General features: G+C 36.9%; 1 protein-coding gene across 4 annotated transcripts in view; it reads left to right on the forward strand.

The window, feature by feature from the left end:
* The window catches only part of RBMS3 (RNA binding motif single stranded interacting protein 3), a 678,871-nt gene extending 660,801 nt beyond the window's left edge, over positions 1 to 18,070 (forward strand). For 3 of the 4 annotated variants that reach the window (XM_072330500.1, XM_072330498.1, XM_072330501.1), the window contains 2 exons: positions 10,354 to 10,434; positions 12,817 to 12,948. In XM_072330500.1, coding sequence (XP_072186601.1) covers positions 10,354 to 10,434; positions 12,817 to 12,948 — 213 coding nt within the window. Of the gene's footprint in view, positions 1 to 10,353; positions 10,435 to 12,816; positions 12,949 to 16,807 lie in introns of those variants that run through there. The other variant, XM_072330497.1, reaches the window with a different exon arrangement.
* The last annotated feature ends 443 nt before the right edge of the window (positions 18,071 to 18,513 follow it).

Raw genomic sequence — 18,513 nt, forward strand, 5'->3', positions numbered from 1 at the left:
TATTCAAAACGGTGAGAGGTTGTTTAAACGCAGATTTGTACAAATTGGTAATTGTATATAATTGGAATGTATATGAGTTGACTCTGACTCCTTTGGAAAGCCACCACTGAAGGAATTAAAGAAACAGCCTTGGAATGCTGCTGTTCTACCAGCACTGAGACACATATGTTTTATTGGCCCCTTCAAGCATTGTTAACGTGATTCCAGGGAAAATAAGTACTAAGCACACCCATAAAGCTACATTAAATTACGTTTTATGGTGAAAAGGTGCTTACTTATTCTTAAAAAAAAAGAAAACCTCAGGTTTCCTAGGACTTCAGTTTATATATAGAGTGGGATTCAGAGCTGAAGCATCGAGTGATTGCTTCATTTGTGGCTCATCAGCTGTGCTGATCACATTTTCTCAACAAAATTAAGCATCTCAGTACCAGGAAAAGGAAACAGTACGTAGAAATAGCGAGAAAGACAAGCAGTTCTTAAAGTTGATGTATATTCTGAAGGGACCTCTTCAAGGCACCTTAGGGGGGGAATTAGTAGTTAGGTGACAGAACAGGAAAGCTTAAGATAAAGTAAGATGACTTTGCCTTTTGACTAATCAGGCATTTTTCCCCCTCTTTCATTTTACATTTTGTTGTTTTGTTGTTTGTTTTTGTTGTTGTTGTTGTTGTTGTTTGTTTTTTGTTTTTGTTTTTTGTTTTTTATTTTTGTTTTTGTATTTCTCTCCTCCCTCCTTCCGTTTGTCATTTAGATGAAACAGTGACAAACTTGAAGAAGTTCTGTATAACTTTTACCACAAAATAAGTTTAGGAGTTCAACACTGTAACTCGCTGATTCCATTGCAGACAAGCTCATTACATGTCCATGTGATGTGGTTCAGCCCACTTAGCCAGCACCCTGATAATAGGCAGTGCTTCTGCTTTGATTATGCAGTCCAAGAGCTGATGGTGCTGATGTTTCAGGGGTCCTCCCAGAGCTGGTAATTAGAAGACTTAAGGACAACCTCTGTAGTACTTTAACACTGTCACACCGTATCCGTAGGGTATTTATATTAATTTTAAGGGGACCTTTATCCCAGGATAATATCAGAATTTGGCGGATGGCAGGAAAATGAAGCCCTCACAAAATGCTGCAGCCAGCTTTTACAGCCCTGCCATCTAACGGAGCTCATGACCATGTAAATACATTTAAAGATTTGAGCAGACAGATTCATAGGCTAATGAGAAACATTGTTTTGTACTGCGTTATTTTTAAACGCAGTACTTTAGATGTGCTGAAGTTGCCATCAGCCCTTAAAGGTTAAAATTTTGTATTTTTCCCATCCTGAGCAACTGTGACCATGGCTGATACTTTTGATTAAATTACAGACGCAAGAGGAGCTAGCTGAATAACATTCAGGATTTCCAGTTTGTGGGAAAATCATAGTACAAAATTTGGTTTCGTTCTGATTCATCTTCTAAAAACTCAAAACAGAAAGATTCTCCCACGTACCACAAATTCCAAGCAAAAATTAAATTTTGGAAATGATGACTCATGTTGTTTGCAACACCAAATATACTCCCCAAGATCCTAACAGCTGCCAACTGGTATAAACATCCCTCTCAGTTGCTGCCCTGCTCCAGGTCAGCTTTCAGGCAGCAGCTGCCAAGCGCCGCCAGGATTTTGTGTTCCAGAGCAACCTCACCATGTCTGATGCTTTGGGCTGGCTTCCATATCTCTTGATGAGTTGCATTATAGGTCTGCTCATTTAGGAAGGAACAAGTTCTAGGAGCCATGCGACTGACAAGTTGGAAAAGACTAGAAATGTTGCTTTAGGCAGGTAACATGGTGGGATTGCCTGGAAGAAAAGCAGGCTACCAACTCAAAGCCTGCACAGGAACTGCTGATTCCCAGGTGTGTGGGAGGAGACAAAAATCTTTCAGAGCTTCACCCAAGTTCCAGATAGAATAGAGCTCTTCGGTCTTGCAGATTCCATTCTAAACCATCCCAATGCCACGCTGAGCAGCGTGAAAGGCCTGAGTGCATGTTTGGCAGGAGATCTGGATAAACATGCCTAATAGGAGCATGCTTTTGATTGTGTGCTAAGGTGTGAGGGACCAGCATTTCCCATAGAGGACAGGGAATGCATTTCACCCTGCCTGGCAGTGGTCTTTCATGTCCACCACAAATACAGGAAGGCTCGCTTTTAATGTATCCCTGCTGCCACTGTTAGCTTCCAGCATGAGCCCCAAAAGGAAACACAGACTATACCTGCAAGGTATTTTGTGTTCATTAGATGGCAAATTCTCCTCCATTTCTAAATACAGCTTGCAGACAGCTGTTTTCTATGAAGTTTTGAGATGGTTTATTGTTTTACATCCAGTGATACCCTTCATTACAGCTTATCAAAATATTTTAGATTCTACTGATCTTTTAGAGGGAAAGTAATGCTGTATTTCAGCTAATTTTAAGAATAGCCAAGGTGTAGTTTGTTGGTGTACTGCTATTATCTTACTACTATGCGTCTATCAGGCAAGAGGAAAACAAATTTGTCCTGTTGCCTGGAAATTGGAAAATTAGAAATACTAAATTTCTAATGTTAATTAGAAATACTAATACAGGAGCCTTTTTAATTTGTTTTTACTATTTTTTTTTTTTTCTGTGCCATGGAGAATTGGTCCACTTTTAAGCCTAATCTGAAAGAGCGAATGGAAAATGTATGTGATTAATGAACAACTATAGTTTAATAAGTCTAAGCAGATCTCATGTTGTTTTATTAACAGATTCATCCATACTATGTGGGTGTTTGCAGGCACTAGTCTCCTCTTTAACTCCTCAGATTCATGAAGATGTAATAGCATAGCCTCTGGAAGATACGTTTACCTCTACAAAGCAATTATTTGTTCATATAAATGAATGTGTTATTAATAATAGCTTAACATGCTCACGTGTTGCAAGTTTCTCTGACATGGTTATTTGTTTTCTTGGGGTGAAAATATAATATACAGATCAGGCTTCCTTGTTCTTCCTAGCACAGCCATTCATCAAGGATTAATTGATGGAATTGCATTTGGATGGAAATCCATAGGAATTTCTAACCAGTGGTTTGTATAGGGAATTTCTATTTCAGAAGAAGTAGCTATAATTCTTCTGCATCATACCTTTATCTTTCAGTACGTGGAATCTGAATATATATATATATATAAATGTGACAGAATCTCTATGATTACTGACCCTGAGTGCCCAAGATTGGTGTAATATACTTGTTTGTTATGATACATTCACTGTACCCTGTTTTTATATAGGGTGCTGCAGTCAAGGCAGCCTAATAAGTCATGGTCTAACCCATGCCAGAATACTTACCCCAGAGATCTCATAACGTACATTGACAGAATAGATACAGATGGTATTAGAAAAAATAAATAAATAAATAAATAAATCAAATTTCATAGAGAAATGGTTAAGAATTGAAGAATCATGAACTGAAAGTGCAATACCAGAGTCTTCTTCCTTTTTAAGCACAGGAGAGCTCTAAAATCTGCTTAGGATGAATGTGCAGGTTTTTTATTTATCTGCTTCTGTAGACATTCCTAGATTGCTGTTTGTATTACCTACAGTTTCTACAAACATAGTATTTTGTATGCTAGTACACAGCTGTATGCAGTGATCTGATTGTTCTCACATTTGTTTATTCTAAATAGTCTTTATCTGATTAATCCTGATCACTCTGCTTTGGTTGCAGGCCTGAATTCAGAAATAAAAGAAAAGACCATTAACTGTGGGGGGTTTGGCTTGTCTGCTCCTTTCTTCAATACCTTCAATACCTTTGCATTGCTCTGATTTCCAAAGGTAGGGATTTGTAGAGGATACTTAGAACTCCTGAAGAGAAAAGGAGATTAGTTTGTAAATATAGTTCTTGAAGTTATTATTCTCTCTACCTTCATTTCACTTGCTCCGAGAATTAGGTAACAACTCATTAGGAAGGTTGAAAGAGAAGTGATAGCCAGTGTTCCTAAATACATTTGTATTACTGAGCAGCAGGGAAGGAAGGTTAAATCTTGTAAAGATTTCTATTCTCTGCCTGAACAATGAGTGCAGTGGCCCAGTGATGGGATTCTGCTGAATGACAGCACTGTTCTTGATAGGACTTCTGTAATTGTGTGGTAAAATAGCATTAAATTTTAGACCAGGCTGATAATTATTAGCAAAAATATTGTAATATATGCAAAATCTCCATAGCCTTTCTTCTCATACTCTTTAATTGGGAAAAACTAAGATTAATAACAGCTATTGAATAATTACAGGATTGAGCTGGAAGATGAGAATGCTTCTGGGTAGCAAAAGATATTTGAAGTGTAAAGTAAAAACCATGGCTGCTGGGTATTGTATTTCATTGAGCCGCTACTGGCATTGATGAAGTAGATGGTCTTTTTCCTGAGTTCCTGCATCTCCCTGCCGGACTGTGGGATAAGAGGACACAGCAGGACAATATTCTTTTCTGCTGGAGAACAGGGTATTTTCAAATGAGAAGGTGGAACCAGTGACAAAAAAATGCAGCTGTTTTATTCTATGTTTCATTAAAGTTATAACCACCTCCCAGGGATCTATGAGAGATGCAGTTTTTCTTTGCAGGGAAAGAGATTTAAAAGTGAGAGGGCAGGTTTCCTTCATGAGGAAAAAGAAAAAGTGGTGAAAATAAATCCAGCCAACAGTCTCATTTTCTTCAGTTTTCCAGCAATGCAAATGTTTTCACATAATTCTGTTAGTGATGCAGTGTCTAGACTTCTCAGATGGTTTAAAAAAATAAAGTAAAATAAAAGAAAAACACAAACAAATCCTGGCAGTCATTCTCAGAATCCTAAAAGCTAAGTCATTATCAATGTACTGTAGCCCATGCAGTGATACAGAACCACAGATAGTCACCAAAGACCAGTTTCTGGAATCTCTGTTCATTTCAGAAAGATGGGTTAGCATTTACTTGCATAAGAAGACCTATTTAATCTCCTTTCAGCAGGCTGCTGTGAGGGCAAATGCTCACCAAATGCTGGTGCGGGGATTCTGCAGTTTGTCTCTAACCTGCCTTTTCAGGAGCACGTAGGATGGTGAAATCAGGAAAGCAATCTTTGATTCTTACACAAATCAAGATAGACGTTTCTAGAAAAAGAAAACAAACAGTAGAAAGCAGCATTTTCACATGGATTTTGTAAAAGCCTCTTCTTCTATGCTTATTACTTGTTCATTGTTCCTAGTCCTTAATAAGTGTATTAATCTCGAGTAAGCATTGTTTTCAGTTTCAGAATCTACTACAGCCTTATATGTTTACATCGCATTTTGTGAATTCTGATTTTCTTTGTTCCTGGAGACATGTTCAGTGTTCATCAGGTTATCCACTGTTGCTGCTCAAAATACTCATAGAGGCCAAGAGAGTTAGTATATAATTAGTAGCCTTCTTGCAGTCACAGCTGTGCTATTTCACAGGCAGCTAGGCTTCTACACGGAGTTGTACTTTAGGGGGGTTTCTTACGTTACTGATAAAGGTGACCTTCAGAATTTAAACTGTGTGTGTCCAAATTCTTCTGGAGATATAAAGGAAGTCTTGCAATAGTCACTTACTCTTTCAGGCACTGTTTCAGATGAAGCTTAGCAATTAATAGCTAGCATAAGAAGCATTTGCAATGTATTTCACTTGCTAGGCATTTACCAGACTCTTTGCTAGCGTGGGCCCAAGGAAGGCTGGCTGTGATAAATGAATAAGTGGACATCATCTGCACCTTACTCTTGGTATAAAATCCCTTGAAAATTCCCTGCATGTCACTCAATTCCACCTTTGATGGGTGGAACAGTTGTCCTCCCCTCAACATGCTCCCTTGCTCTGCCTGTTGCAGGCAGCTTCTTAATCCTGTTTTTTTCTTCTTTTTTTCCACCTTTATGGGTTTAGCGTTTGCTGCAGGCTCAAAGAGCCTTGCTGGAGCCAGGCAGGGATACCACACTGTTTTCAGATCTGTAAGAACTGATGTTGCCCTCTGAATTAATGATGATCCTTCCCACAATTTCATTTTGTCCTTTCATCCTGCCTCATCTGTTACCTCTCTTCATTTAACTCCTTGTAGTTGTGCAGGGTAAAAGGAGAACAGGTGTATCACTGCTCTCTTATTTTCTACCTGTGTATTTTTTCACACAAGCAATTTCAAGGAGGTAAAAACAAGAATCTCATTATAAAGAGGTGTGAGCACAGTTTCTGATGTAGCATATTGGCTAAACTGGTGCCCTGGTAAGTGCAATCTGGGTGAAGCAGTGAGGTATTGCAAAGCATGCATTACACTATAATACCGTGCATCTTCAGTTTGGAGAACTTGGGCTCTGTATTCTCTGTGAAGAGACTAATCATTTGCAAACAAATTAAGAGTATCATCAGTAATGTTCCTTTTTTTTTTTTCTTTCATTTTTGTAGTAGAAATTATCAGCTTTTCAAGGATCAAAATGCCAAACAAACTCCCTTGTGCTCTCCAGATCCATCATCTCTGCCTGTAGAGTCACAATACATTTTACTGTCAGAAAGGATCAGCTTCTCCTATTAGACCACAAAGCCTGTACAGTTGAGGAAGAATGAGCAATATTTTCTTCTGCTTTGCACATACTTTGTTGAATGACTGATCACGTTTCTGCTCAAGAATCTTCAGTCGTGATGGGAAAGTATGACAAAGAAATAATGGGCTTGGATTTTTCATATCTCTTATTTCAGTGCTTTCAATACTAATACTTAGTGGAATTAACTGGGTACTGCTAAGTGGATCATGCAAGACATGCAGTCTCTCTATAACACATACATATGGACAAAGAACTTAAGTGATGTTTATGGAGTTTATAGGCCTATGAAGATAAAATTCAGTGACAGTTTTGTGACAGAAATGTCTTCTGCCATTTGTCTACATCCAGGTTATGTTAATTTCTTGAGATAGGTGGGAAGCCATATGATCTAGGGGATGTCTGTAAAGCAGAATCTTCATCCTGGGTGGTACTGTGCAGGGTAGACATCAATTGTTTAACTTTCCTTCTGAATCTCACCAGTTTTAAAAGTCATTTTTCCACCTCCCACCATGGGCAGAAGTCACTCCAGTGCATCCAGTGCACAGTGTTTTACAGAATAGTTAGATAAAGTGACAAGGGGACCCAGGGAGAGATACAGACGGCAGGGGGCTCAGTCTGTGCTGTGTGTGGAAGCACCTGAAACACAGTGTTCAGGAAACTTCATGGTGACTTTTCAGCTAACCATTAATCATGAATATTCATCAAGAGAAATTCATCTCTTGCATTATCCAAAGCTATTAATGTATTAATTAGGGTCCACTGATGCTGTACCTCCGCACTAGGTAATCTTTAAGGTATTCAGCTTGTGAGATAAAGGATTAGAGTTATGTTGCCCATAAACAGAATAAATGCATGTGAATTTGATTGAGCTAATGTGAGTTTTAATGAAAATGAATCTGTCTTGCTTTTTCATTATACTTTAAGTAAACAGACCAGCTTAGAGCAGTTTCTCAGTGTTAGGCTTCCCTTGGTGAAAATAGATCCACCAGAGCAAGCACTCCTGAATTCATGTGCTCTCATTTGGGATTCCCTCTGTACCTAAGCAGACTTTAAATACTTAAGACCGATTATGTATCTCTGGGAATTATGCCCCAGTTGTCCTTTGTAGTTCTGTGAAGTCTTTTACAAAAGCCTTCATGGATCCCTATGCAAGAGTATGGAGACAGAGAATCAGTTCCAAGCCCTGCAAACAAGTTTAACTGTTGACCCAGATACTTTTTCTCTGAAACGAGGTGGGTCTTTTTGAACTCATAAAGGTAATTACATTGGGAATATTCTGAAATTCCATTTGTGTGACAAACACAATGTGTGCACCTGTAATACAGATCAGTCTACTGTTGTGGTCAAGGGCCAGTTGTTAAGCAGCAGAACACCTCTGCTGGATTAAGCTTTGACTAACTTTTATGAGGATCAGATTATTTGCCAAAAAAATTGTTCCTTTTATGTCACTGGGGCAACTAATTTTGCCCACATAACTTGTTTTAATTGCAGAACTACGAGGGATTTAATCAAAAGGTTGAATCACTACCAGTGAACATTAATACAAGCGGAATATATCAGATAGAGGGAGAAGTCACATTCCTGCAGTTTCTCATAGAGTCTGGCTCAACTGGAATGTCCGTTTCCTTTGCACTACCAAGAACAGTGCTTTGAGAATCAGCAAAGATGTCAAGTAATTCCTGGACAGTTTCAGCTGTTGTACTACATAACTCAGTGTCAGAGGATTTTATAAAAAGGGGAGAGGCCTAAATTAAAAAGCCGCTGAATAATTTGAGATCTATGCATTAAAACTTGTGTGTGTTTATGTGCAAGGTAAGGGAATGGCATATAACTGCACCTCTTGAGTCTTGCATTGATCTGCTGGGTTCAGGGAAGAACTGTGAGGAAGTTTAAGATGAATAAGGCCAGTTTAGTCTTTACATTAATACTTGTTATTGAAATATTTATAAATTCAAGTGAAGTGAGCTGGGTAGGTATTTAAAAATGCTTGTAGGTCTTTGCAGAACTGTAAGAGTGCTTCAGGTTATTCTTAAATATTGACACATTTATAACAATACTGCACAGCAGATGTAATCCCAGCATTACAAAGCAGAATGAAGCAGCTCTGAAACACCTTGCTGTAGTTCCTTAAGGCAGGATAATAACCCAACTGCACTGAGTTCAATAGGGATCACTGGCCTAATATCTTTGATGGGTTAGTATTCATAAAAAAAAACTATTGAATTAAGTTCTCATTCTGAAAAAGAAGAAAAAGGAGTTTCAGAATATCATGTCCTGATACAGACACACATGCACTGGGGAAATTCCTGTCCCTCTGCCTGAAGGGAAGGAAAATGCTATGAATTCGTATTCACAAATATTGTAATGATTTTCAGCACAACAACATGCTGCTTATATTGCAAGTGTACATTTTATGTCACCTATATTTTTCATTGCTTTTTCCAAGAGAAACCAATTTCACTTAAATGCTTGTTTTTCTTTTTATTCAAATGAAAATTGGAGAATTGTGCTCTTAGATTCCCAGTCTTCCATTCTCCAGCACTGCTTCAGAGTCTGTACTCCGCTTTGTAATTATATAATGCCTGTTTGTGACAGGCATATCAAACCAGACAGTTTAGAATTGAGGTGAGTTCTTTAAATGCAAATTTTACTTTAACGGCAGAATAAAATCTTTCAAACACTTCCCAGTCCTGCCAGGAAGCAAAGCTATATTTAACTCTTTTTGAAATTCATCAAATTCATTCTGAACTGATTCAGATCTTCAGCATGTTTTTGAAGATAACATGTAGTGGAAGTGTCATACAGTGTCATGCAGTCCATTGTGTGATTGGGCGCATCCTGAGATTCTTGTCAGTGAAGACATGCACTTGGGACTGAGTTATAGAGAGAAAAGTATGTATGGATCCAATAGCTTAATATTGATACTTTGTTTGAAAATTTGAACAATCTGCTGCATTCAGTTCAAGAGGTTTTTAAGAACTGTTGTATGTAGAGAGATTAGTGCCATACCAATGGCAAAATCCATGTGCACTTACAAATGAGAAAAAGAAAGAAAGGAAAAAAAAAAGACTCTTTTGTAGTACTTGTAAGAGCAAATGTTTTAGAGAAGCTAAATAGCATGCATTGCTGTAATAACAATTGGGAGCAGCTTCAGAACCTATATAAGATATCTTTGGATATTAAGAATGATCCATAAGAATCTAGTTAAGACTACCGTGTTCAAAAGCAGGTGCTCCCAAACACGTCTTCCTCTTCCATTATTTGTACTGTCTTGGATCACAAACAACTGTAAACACAAATGTTCTTGATGATAGGGCTAAATAGAAACAGGGATAAATCTGTCAAACTGCAAGCTTCATATTTTGAAGGTGTCATTAAGACAAATAAGATTCTAAAAGATTGTTTAGACTGTTTGTCTCTGTAAATACAATATATATTGTGTATATATATATGTTATCATGCCTGTTTACTGTTTTGTTTATAAAAACAAATAAGAGTGAATTTGACAAAGCACATGAAAAGTGATACAGTCTGAATATATCAGGAAGATATTAAATGCAATATTGACTGTACTCAAGTGTGACCTGACTTTGAAGTTCAAGATTATGATTTTTAATACCTAGGAGGTGATCTTGCAATTCACTAAAATCCTCAATCAAAGTAAATAAGACTGTACATTAATCAGCAAATTCCATACAGGAAATAGAAGCAGTGTGATGCTTCCAATATGATTATTTTTGCAACTTGACTATAGTTTTCTAATGTCAGTTTGTCTTTGGTTTGTTTTAGTACATGACTGCTGCTGCACCTATGCAAGGGACCTACATTCCCCAGTACACTCCTGTGCCTCCAACAGCTGTCCCTATTGAAGTAAGTTTACCTCCATCCATGAAAGTAGAACAAAGGGGTAACAGAACTCTTACATATATGATGCCTCATTGTACCTGCTGTTTGAGAAAGGCCTAAAATCACTTTGTGAAATGGTACATCTTCTAGCTTTTTTAAAATTAAGTTTTCACATTCTTCTTCTTTATTTTCCCTTTTAATTTACTCATTATTATTTGCAAGGGCTCTTGTTTTGCATTTGTTTTGCTGTACAGCAGGACATGGAATAAAACATCAGACTGTCTTTTTCCCCACATACTTGGGAGGGGAGATGGGAAGCGACATGAAAACAATCCCAGCAGGCAGACCACAAATGTAAAAGAAATTCCAAGAAAAGAAGATTGCAAGAAGGTTTGATGTGGTCCTTAACAAGTATAGGTAATTGCTGAAATATTTAGCCACCAGAAAAAGTGATTGAGCAATGGAAACCTTCCTCTTGTATATACAGACGTGGAGGTTGCTGCACTGACTGAGTGCTTTTTCATCCTTGAGGAAGGATTCGCTCCCTCCCTCCTTGGGGCTGAGTCATGCTGATGACAGTCTAATGAGTAAGTATTTACTCAACCCTGTAGACCACAAGCTGCCAGGAGACTCAGCTCGGCCTCCACTTCTGTGCAGCATTATAAGGGCCACTAAGCACAGTGAGAGGAGGGTGCCTTGTTGTCCTCTTCAGTGTGTGCCTTTCCTTGGTACTACTCCTTTTTATTAATAATTTCTTCCCTTCTGTAGAGTAATATGAGGTTTCTTGGGTCTCCATACTTCAGTTGTATGGAGTTGGTGCTGCTCCTGCTGTGTACTTTGAAGTTTCTGTGTTAGTGATACTTTTGGAATGACTCCACCAGCAACAGTCAAGTGGACTCATCTTGCTTTTTTCCCAGTTCTCTGTGATTACTGAAATTTCTAAATGAGAGCCCTCAGAAAAGCTTCTGCTTCTTTGTCACACTGTGCCAGTCAAATTTTCAGTCTTTTTTTTGCTAGAAGATTATATTCCCCTAAGCCGTGTTTTGTTGCAAATGGGGCATGAGTGCTATTCTTAGGTATTAAATGAGGCAGATACAAATCCAAATCTAAAGGAGATAGTGGAGTCAAGACTGACTCATCCATCAGTACTGACCAGTGCTAATAAGAGATTAATTCTTCCTGAGCTCCTCTCACCATCACCCGTTGTTTTACTCATGCTCAATGAAGTAACATCATATAGTAATCAAATATTATCTGAATATATAGCCAGTCTTGATCTGACCTAGTGGTGTTAATTGTTGCTATTGTTTATGGTCTCTGCCCCAGAGAGCTTACATTCTCAAGATGGACAATAGCAGAATCATAAAGACAAGGAATTACACAGAAAAAAAGATAATACAGTCTCAACAGACATGACAAATTTCTGAGAAATGGAGAAATGAAACTTACACTTTTTCACAGATAATATGAAATAAACTACCTCTTGTTTACATAGGACTCAAATGAAAACAAATCAAGTGGTTTGTGCTCCCTCTTCTGGCTCTGTTGTATGTGATACGATAATAAAGCTTGTTCCCTGAAGAGATCTGATAATGCTATTTTTGTGTCCAACACATCAAATGTGAGAGGCAAGAAAATACAGATCGCTTTGAAAGCATGCAGTATTATTAGAATTAATATTATTCAGCCTGTCCAGATAGGTTAAGAAATAGAACATAATGTTAAAAACATTCACATCAAATTTGTGTATCTAGTCACTTTTTTTTTTCTTCTCAAATTTACAATTGAAACAAAACTTTATTGGAGCTTTGACTTAACTAGTAAAATCCTTAGAGTGGAGTAAATTGATCCTTGAAGGAGAACATGCATAAACACACTGTGTACAAGAGTGCAGGGTTTTTCTAAGGCAGCTAAAATTCCGTTGGACATGTAATAGATTGGAAGGTGGTGGATCTAATTTTTGTCTTTATCACGTTGCAATTCAAGGGAAATTAAAGTGATTTTACTATGAAGTTGGACTAAATACATGAACATCAGAGAGCCATACTTTCATTATAAGAAACACAAAAAGTAAAATTCACATTTTACTGAAGTAAGCAGAGTTTTTGTCTTTGGCTTTAAATAGACAGAGAAATGCTCGAATGCATAGGTGTTTCCCAGTTCAGCTTGTGAGAGTGAAATACTGGAGAGGTCAGTATACTAAGAAAGATTCTCATTGCTGGATTATCTCTTTGTGAACTCCTAGAATTTATTGTGTTATCATATGATTCTGCTTTCCCAAACTCTTTTAACCACACAGTACTCCAAGAGAAATATAGGAATGGTGATCTGGTACTGAGTTCCTTTATGTAATTAGCTGAAGTTAGTAAAAACAGTAACCTTTCATGTTCTTATTTGACTCCTTAGGGTGTTGTTGCTGATACTTCTCCACAGACAGTAGCATCTTCATCACAGGAAGCCAGTGGTCAACAGCAACAGATGACAGTGGAAACATCCAGTGAACACGCACCTGCATATTCTTACCAACAGTCTAAGTAAGTAAGCATATGCTCTATAGCCTAAAGGTTTTCCCTCTTCAGAATAGTAGGCCAAATTTGCTTCCTATTTCAGCAGTACAAATTCAGCAGGTGTTTCATTGAGTTCAAATGAATTCCCCATACATAGTAGTATATGGGGAACACTGCTGTGTACTGTAGTATGCAGTATTAGAGTACTGATGTAGCGTCAGTAGATGGCCTCATCTTAGCAGATTGTCTTTGAGTTTGTGCCTGCCAAACCACATTCTATCTGTTCTCTGCTTATTGTGGACTTGGAAGGATCTCAACAACTGTATTAGCAATGATCATGCTGGGCTAAACCAGTATTTGGCATCAGAGGTTATACAGAAAGCTTAGATTTTGCAGTGGTGAAATTATTATGGTACACATGTAAAAGTTCATTTCTGAAAATATGGTTAGTAAAGCAGCATAAATTGCCCCAAGGTGGTATTTTTGAGAATGCAAAAGCAGAGCCATGCAGGCACCAAGTGGGCAGAAACTGGAAACACAAGGGAAACAATTATGATGTAGAGAAGACTGTTCTGTCTTTCTCCTATCCTCTGCTCACTTAATTTGCTTCCCATGGAATACCTTGGAAAATTTAAGATCTACACACTGATGGCTGTACTTTGAACACTAGCCATAATAGAATTGATCCTCAAAAAGACAAAGTTGCTTAGTCAAGAACTTAGTCACACACAGATTCTAGGAATTTGGATGGACTGTAGGAATTTCAGTGTGCTCCAAAAGCTATCATTTATTAACGCATGTACACTAAACATCACTGTATAAAGAGGAATTAATTTTTATCTTGTTGAATAAAGTAGACAAAAAGACAAGAAAATCATGTGATATACCAGTTAATGCATCATGACATTGTACTTATAGTGCTATGAGTGCTAGGAGGCATATGCTACAATATAGAAACAATTTGAATTACACCAATCTGTCAGTTGCTTTACTTCATTTATGACCTCTGGAAATGGAAGATAGATAGATTTATTTGTCTAACACATGAATGAGAAATGTGTCCAGTCATACAATGGTACTTTTTGACTGCCATGAAACACAAGCTGCCAGTGTTTCATATGTCACTGCCATATTTGTTTATATGTATATATCGCAAAAATAGTTGATCACCAGCTTTATACTCATGCATCCAGTGCTATATTATGGAGACACAGTCTATGCATGTGTACCTCCTCTGACATAAGCTTCTCTAGTACCTGTAAATAAATGATGTCAAAATACTAACAGAATATAGCAGTCAAAGAGATAAATGAATGTGACAGTGACATCCTGTTCACTGATTTTGATGCCTGTTCTGAAGGGATTATGATCTGACCATTCCCATTTTCCAGTTCCCTTTCACTCAAGTCTCCTAAGGTGAATGCGATCAGCTGCTTCTGCCATTTTTTCCTATGCAGAAGAAAGCTACATTAGAATTCTTTATTGAAATGAGTGCTGTATTCATGCTCAAAAGGTGAATTCTCACTTCTCCTGAGAATGAGATCCCTCATCTTTCCTTGTCAGCTACTGCCTTGTCTCAGTTCTAGTGGCACAGGCATTTGTATTCAGAGGAACTTCTTTTTTAATCATGCAGGCTGATCCACTACAGATTTTTTATAATGATTATTTTAGTATTTTTTAACTGAAATGTGCCCTCTATTTGTGTCTGCCAGTTGTGGGCAGAAATGCAAAATGAGGGAAGCTGTAGAAAGAATCAAAATGGTACACAATCTGTCTTGAAAAATAAAAGTAAAAATATTCTGGCAGAGTCTTTCAGTAATCTTTAATATACAACAAAATAGCTGCTTTTTTTTTTTTTTTTTTTTTTTTTTTCCAACTAAAATAAAATATTATTCATCTTCTCTTTGAAGGGCACATTTATTAATAGCAAGCACTATGTGTAGTGTACAACAGCTGTTTGCAAAGCAATGGAGAAGTTATTAACTTGACCAGATAATGGTTTTGCCATATATACATGCAAAGAAAAAGGCAGACACTAAAAAAATGTTTTCATAGGAGCTTATCAGTCAAGAGAATAGTTCTAACAGTATATTTATTTATTTTTATTTTCTTTGCAACTATCATAACATTGCAGGCAACAAAGGAGGGAAAATATAGGATCCTGTGCTATATCTGTGTGCAAGAAATGAACCAAAGATAAAATTTAAGATCTGCTCTTTTCATCAGCAGATGCAATGTTTCATTTAATATTCTGGATGCTCAATTAGAGCATCCCGGAGATGTTCAGAAATGATAACTTCATGTCAAAAAACCCGACTTCTAGCAGTGGAGCAATATAGGAGAAGCAGCCCTCTGTTTCTGAGCAGAGAACTGAACTCTGTGAGGAAATCACCTTAATTATTTTAGACCCACAGTGCCTCTTTTCCTCATAAATCTTTAATTTTCCACATAAAAGAGTGTGAAATCTATGAAGTGGCTTTAAATGGAGATCCTTCCCTCTGGAAATTGTACTCTCTTACTCCTAAACAAAACTGTCTTCTGCACAAAGAACTCTGATTTTAAATGTAGGAAGAATGCAGTTTTATGGGGCCCTTTGTGGGTAATCTCCATGCCGGCTTATGTTAGAGAATGTGCTTTGACCCTCTGATGCAGTCAGCCTTTCAGGCATGTGGTGTCCACCCTACTCAGAGGCGCAGTAAAATCTTAGGAGTCAAGCAAAGTTAGACATTGAGAACTGCTTCAGAAGCCCTGAAGAAAATATTTCATATTTCATTCTTTTTTTTTTTTTTTTTTTTTTTTTTTTTCCCATATAAATCTGTTGTTACATTCAAAATGCTAATTTTAAGGCTTCATGCAATAAAAATGTTCTTTTGCAAATTTCATGTTTAAAATTGGTATTCACTTTATGTTTACCATCCTGGAGAAGTAGTTGTTCTGTGGTAAATGTTAGATTGTCAGCATCCTTTGTAATTCAACTCCTAGTAAGAATGTAATTATTTTAAAATGAAGCAAGGCAAATGATTTAAGGCTTGCAAAGGTAAAGGTGCTAGCTTGCCTTCTCTTGAACTTGAATTGAAAAAGGTTTATTTCCATGCAAGTTTTGGGAACTGTAGGAGATCCAGTAACTAGTTCTTACTGATAGCTCACTGATACATTTAACAGTGTTTATAAGTAGGATGTGCATCTCTCCAAGGATCATATTGTCTTGCCAACATAAGTTTTGTTAGATGTATCATTAAATGTTGTGAAACCTCAAAAACACAAAATAAGTGCTATCGTCTTAATAAAATCATTTTGATTGTTTAACTTGTTCTCTGTTCTAAATTTAGAAAGACATGACACTGTACATTAAAAATAATAATAATAATATTAATTAATGTTATCTCAGATGTTTCTTAGTTAGCCATAACTGGCTCATTAAGCAGGCTGTTTCATAGTCTGTGCTCTTGCCATCAGAAAATGTGTTCTTGTTAGTAAATTGGATGTATCCTTTTATTGTAATTTTATCCTTCACTTTATCATTAGTATCCAAAACAAATAGTGCCACTTAATATTATGAAAATATCCACTCTCTTATTGTATTACTCTTGAAATATTTACACAGTGCGAAGCCACACATTCATCTCATTTCAGTGAAGTTAAACTGCCCATTAAGCATTAGCATTAACAGAACTGAAGTCATCTGCTTAGGATGTGTTAATGTCCCCAAAGCAGGAGTTCCCTGCTTCTCCCTGACTATTCTCAGTTTAGTGGCTGTATCATATTTAAACAGCTGCAAAGTTAGTTTAGCTTGGATAACTTTTAAAGAGAATTGGGTGGAAAAAAATGAGAGGAGCCTATTTCAAAGTTGCTTTGACTTAATGACCACTTTAATTCAATTGTTTTTACAGACAATAAACAGGACTGAAGAATGTCGGTCTGAAATCATTGCCTTGAATGGAGAAACTTCACTGAACAAGAAGTTGGCTTCCAGTTTGCACAGGCGTCAAATGAATGCTTTCTTTTTTTTTTTTTTTTCTACCTTTCCCAACGAAAACAAAACAGTGTTTTTATGTGCTGTGCAAATGGTTCCGTCATGTAGTCTGACAACTTTATTTTTGCTATTTTTTTTTTCATTGTTGTTGTTGATAACTAAAGAAAAAACCCGAAGGAAAAATGCTGGGTTGACATTTCATCTGGATGAACATCTGAATTCAGAATTTACCCGGAGGTGTAGCTAGATTTTTTTTTTTTAACAGAAAAACTGATGATGTCAAGAGGGAGCAAGTTGAGATGAAAACCAATTGTCTTCCTCAACAATTAAGCTACTCTTTTTCTCTATTTTTCTTTTTCTTCTTGTTTTAAATCTAGAGTGGTTTTTGGTTCTTTTGTTTTATTTTTGTGACTTTTTTTTAAAAAGAAATGTTTAGGTAAGGTTTATCTTGAATCTTAATTGCCTTAATTTTAAGGACGTCAAAGGCTCTCAAGGCAAGCTGTCAACGTCTTGTTAGAAAACCCGAGAATGAATTGAAACTGCTCACACCGGTGCTGGTGCAGAAGAAGTTTAATAGACTGAGTTTTTGGGGTGAACAAAAAATAAACTGTACAGTTTAAAAGAAAATGATTTTCTTCTTTTGAAGAAAAGTTGATGATAAAGGAACTGTGGCAACTGAAAGGATTGGAAAAATGCTGGGACTTTTATGAACTTTGTCTTAAGTGTTGACAGAAAAAAAATCTAGAAGGCTAAAGCATTTTACAGTAAAGTTATTGAATTGAGAAAAAAACTTGCTGCATTATAGGGAATGCAGGGGTTTTTTCTTGCAGAATGCAGATTTTTTTATTTACAAAGCGTGATCGCTAGCGAAAGCATTAGTGCTTTTTATCTGCAGTCTTTTTTATGAGCTTTAAGAAGTTTTTAGTCTGCTTTGCTTGTCACATTGCAAAAACCTAGCTTAAGAGCATTAAAAAAACTTAAGTAGATAGGAGCTTATGGTCAAAAAAGTGCAAAAAAAAGCAATAGATAGAAGAAATTGTTGACAATTTCTGTAGTCTTTCCTAGTTGTGAACAAATGCAGCCTATGGATGGCCTATTTTATACCAAAGATGAAGTGACACCCTAACGCAGTCCAGAAGATAGAGGTTTTGTTTTTTCTTTTTTTTTTTTTTTTTTTTTTTTTTTTTTATCTTTATTTGACCTACATGGCCGGACCAGTTCTTACTTTCTTGTTTGTTTAAACTATCTTCCACTGGTGTTTTACATACTGCATATGTTTTTAGTGGAAATTTCAGAATAGTTGGTATTTTAAGTTTGTTGATGGTGTGCTTTGGAGAGCATCGCAAAGCAAGTGGAGTGAGTTACCAACTAATCTGTCCAGGTGGGCTTTAATTTTGATGAGTTTTTCTGTTAAATTGCCTGATCTTTGGTATTTCTATTGAAACAACAGTCTTCCTTCTGAATTCCAACATACCACAGATTCATTTCTTCTCCTCAGTCTTTGTCATCGTCCAGCATGCATAGCCACCTTAATTCTGTGTTCATTTTTCACTGATGCATTTGAATTACCAGTTAGATGCAAGAGAAAGCAAACTTGATCTTTGTTCTCATTTTAGCTCTCCC

The sequence above is a fragment of the Excalfactoria chinensis genome, chromosome 2 (assembly GCF_039878825.1).
Source record: "Excalfactoria chinensis isolate bCotChi1 chromosome 2, bCotChi1.hap2, whole genome shotgun sequence".
Lineage (NCBI taxonomy): Eukaryota > Metazoa > Chordata > Aves > Galliformes > Phasianidae > Excalfactoria > Excalfactoria chinensis.